The 3,996-nt window shown below is 37.7% G+C and overlaps 1 protein-coding gene across 4 annotated transcripts in view; it reads left to right on the top strand.

Moving 5' to 3' along the window:
• diaph2 (diaphanous-related formin 2) overlaps positions 1-3,996 on the top strand; it is a 443,473-nt gene that overhangs the window by 24,104 nt on the left and 415,373 nt on the right. For all 4 annotated transcript variants that reach the window (XM_025063481.1, XM_025063479.1, XM_025063480.1 and 1 more), the window contains one exon: positions 784-888. In XM_025063481.1, the coding sequence (XP_024919249.1) occupies positions 784-888 (105 nt within the window). The remainder of the gene's footprint in view (positions 1-783; positions 889-3,996) is intronic.

Below are 3,996 nucleotides of genomic sequence, written 5' to 3'. Positions count from 1 at the left end.
TTTTTTCCGCCGCCTTGCCAGCTTTTTTTTTTTTTTTTTTTTTTTTTTTTTTTTTTTTTTGATTCAAGGACTAATTATTACTGTCTTTATTTCCCGTCGCTACGCCACGTGAGTCGGACAAAAGGAGAAAAGAAGTGATTCAGCTGTAGAAGGACATGATATAATTTGAAAAACCTGAATTACTTCCCTGTTGTTAGACTGAATGAGGTTTGGGATTTTGTTTTTATTAAATTGGGTTTGTTTTGGTCCCTGTTTTCAACACATCCCCAATCCAAAGACCTTTTAGTAGGACTTTTTATGTGTTTTTTTTTTTTTGTTTTAACGAAACCTAAACGGCCTTGTTGATGGTATGGTGTCTGTTTGTCGTGGTGCTTTTCAGATTCTGAAATTTGGTGTGGAAATGTCTAGTTCCCAGTACAGGTCTGGTGTAAATCTACCTCATGCTTCTAGGTCATTGGTGCTGTCCATCCTAGAAAAGAGACATTAAAGGGTAAAAGTTGTAAGAATGATTGATTATTTAAAAAAAATACACTAAGAATAGAGTAGATATCAACAACATGTTATCCAGTATCTTAATTTGCAGGATCTTCATAGCTTGACCAACCTTGTTTTTTTTTCCCCCATCTTATTTTGGTTAGTGTTTGTGTTTGGGTTTCAATTCTTTTTTTTTTTGATTCTGAAGAGTTTTTCTTTGTCACTCAATGTCATTTCTTTTGTCTCTGGCGATTAGGAAAAAAAAAAAAAAAATCTTCACTGTGCCTTTATTTATGTTTGTGTATCCAGGAGGACATGAACCTCAATGAAGACCGTAAGGCTCCTCTGCGTGGAAAAGACCTGAGCACTAAACGAGAGATGGTGGTCCAGTACATCTCGGCCACGGCTAAATCTGTGAGTGAAGTTATGTTTTTTTTGAGTTTAATGTTTTCAGTTGTTGGGCAGGTTGTCGTCGATGACGTATCATTTAACTCATCTCCAACTTTTTTTATACTCCCCTTCATCCCTCGCTGATGTCATTCCTTATTTCACCCTCACGTGTTCATGCTTGAATCACGAAACTTTGATTTATTTTCAGTATTTGTTTATTTTTCAATCTTTTGACTCAAACAAAGGGGCCTCCAAAAACCAATCTCTCCCTTCTTTCTAGGTGGATGGTCAGCACTTTGCATGAAAACTGTGTTGTGCGGTTGTTTATCTGCGCACGTTGTTTGCCCGCTGGTAGCGGTTTGTCTGTCTGTCTTGTTGTTCGTCGGGTGTGAGGAGCACGACAACGAGACAATGATTTCAGGCAGTTTTCTGTCTAGACACACACACAGTTTTAATTTGCTTACATCAAAGTTTAATTTGCTTACATCACATTTTAGGGGGCCTCGATCCCAGCAGTCATTCGACGAAGGTGGGATGCACACAATCGCAATCATACCTGTCAATTTAGAGTGAACTATAAAATCAAATTCAAATCCGTGTGTTGAAATCAGAGTTCATATAGAAACACAGAATATGCAAAGTCCATACAGAAAGGCTGGGATCTATAAAGCGAACCTGTGATCTCTGATCACATCTGCAAACATAAGACTGCGTCAAAAAAATTTTTTTTTCTTTTTTTTTTCTTCGAAGCTGTACGCGACCCAGAGACATTTATTTAAAAAGTTAAACAAAAATACTAAATTACTGTGCAAATTAAGCAAACCTTCACCCATACTGTCGCTCAAACACGATCAAATATTTGCAAAAACTCAAAAATAAATCAAAGCTGAAGGCAACTGAAGCTGAAAATCAAAATTCGCTGGGGAAAATATTTCCTTAAATTTGCCAAATGCAAATGAGTATATTTCAAAAACATTTGAGTAATGACCTAAAAGTTTACCCAAAGCCTAAATGCTATATAAAATACATTGACATATACACATTAGGAAGCAAGAGATTCAGGGAAAAATAAAACTACAAAAGATAATAGTAGCTCAAAGATAACCCAAGGTTAGAGATGAGAAGAATGCAAAAATAATTATAGATATCCCTGTGATAAATAATTAAGAAATTTGATGGTTTAGGACGATGGGATTCAAACCTAAAATCTTCTGTTCGGCGGCTTAAATTCTTCCACTGCGCCGCTGTCGTTTTGATTTGACCGTAGAGTGCAACTATCTGATGAAATCTTATATCATTCTGCAAATCTTGTTAAAAAGAAGTCGCATGTTTCCAGTAGGAAAAGATGATGATAATAAAGCCCCAGTAATAAGTGTCCTGGCCGTGTGTAGAAGCTGCTACGGCTCTCCTGACATCATCATTTATGACTTTGCTCATTGTTATGGTAATTAACTGGCATTATTGATAATAATGATTATCCGAGGTGATTGAATTCCTCACGGGGCTCATCGTGCTTTTCGTGAGCGCTGATATTTTATTCAAATGAATAATAACGTAGAGAGAGAGAGAGAGACACTGTGTGTGTGTGTGTGATGGAAAAGATGGAGGAGGACAGAGTGTGATTTCTGTCAGTGCTATCATGCTTAATAGAACTGAAGAAGGCGAAAGAGAGAAGGAGGAGTGTGTTGAATGTCAGCGAGGATGTATCAGTGCACAGGTTCGGGCAGGTTCACACACTTCTACCCCAGAGCACCTGCGCATCACAGTTTTATATGAATACCCTGAAGGTGAATGAGCTGTAGGTCTGTTCGAAAGAGAAGGACATGAAGGCTTCACAGTCACAGACACAAGACACAAGACAAAATTCACCACAAAGCTGCAAATGGACCGGCGCTACCAATATTATGAAATGTAAAGTAGAACCTCAAGATATGAGCGTAATCCATTCCATGACTGGAGGTGCTCGTATCTCGAATCATTTTTTTTCCCATAAGAAATAACAGAAAAATGAATCCGTTCCGGTCCTGTAAAAAAACTCCCTTATTAGTGCTAATAACAATGGAAAAACATGTTTTAATTGCTATAGAGACACAAAAAAAAATCAATCATGAGTTCTTACCTTCGAGACAGACGATACAGTAACGGCTAATAAGTTGGCCCGTACGAAGACACTTGATTCCGTATCGTACCTTACACGTACACTATGTGACTTACATAAACTTTAAAATTAACTTAACTTACGTGTTTCTTTTTTTTTTTTCAGATTTTTTTTTTTTTTTTTAATTATTTTTTTGGAAAACCCGGTCATTTATCGACAATTTAATTCTTTATTTTCATGGTCATCATGCGTTTCTTCTTCTCACTACCATCCTTACCACTCACTCTCTTAGGACTCATCACTATTATGAAGAATAACGCACACAAAATAAAGAGAAAATCACGTAGATAAAGCAAACACAATACGCAAGACTTGCGGGAGATGCGTACGGAAGTCGACGAACACGTGAAGCGCGGTGACGTGGACTGGTCCGAGTGCTTTTTACTCGTATCTCAAAGCAAAAAAAAAACCCAAAAAATCTCGAAATACTCGTTTGTCGAGAGGCTCATATCTCGAGGTTCCACTGTATGCCAAAAAAAAGAATCGGTAACATAACAAATTAAAACATCAGGTATCGCCCATCTCTACTGCTAAGAGTTTTTCGTTGACATTAGACAACAATGCTACATATTTAAAACAGCCATTCTAAAATGAACTACAGCCATTCATCAATTCTGTAGGTTACACATGTCCACAACAGTCTTTCTTAGTCAGGTTTTTTTTTTTTTTTTTTCGTTTTCTGCCTAATTTCTGATCAGTGTCTGGGACTCGTGCTACCTCCGGTGGATGTTGTGCATGTAACATCCACTAAAAGGTGCTGAACTGGAAATGGAAAAAATGCTAATTTTAATGTGATGGTGATTCATGGGGACGTCGTTGGAGCCTTTTTTGGATTTTATTTTTGTTCCTTTTTCTCACTGTGAATTTGAATCATTGTCTTTTTTTTCTCGGCAAATATTTCTCTGCAACAGTGTGGACGGGCGGGCGGGCGGGGGGGGGGGTTGGATGAAGGGTGTGTCTCCGTTTAGCTGTGT

This window comes from Cynoglossus semilaevis, chromosome 15 (assembly GCF_000523025.1).
Source record: "Cynoglossus semilaevis isolate Cse_v1.0 chromosome 15, Cse_v1.0, whole genome shotgun sequence".
NCBI lineage: Eukaryota > Metazoa > Chordata > Actinopteri > Pleuronectiformes > Cynoglossidae > Cynoglossus > Cynoglossus semilaevis.
Note: the sequence above shows the minus strand (reverse complement) of the source record. Positions and strands in the feature narration are given on the sequence as shown.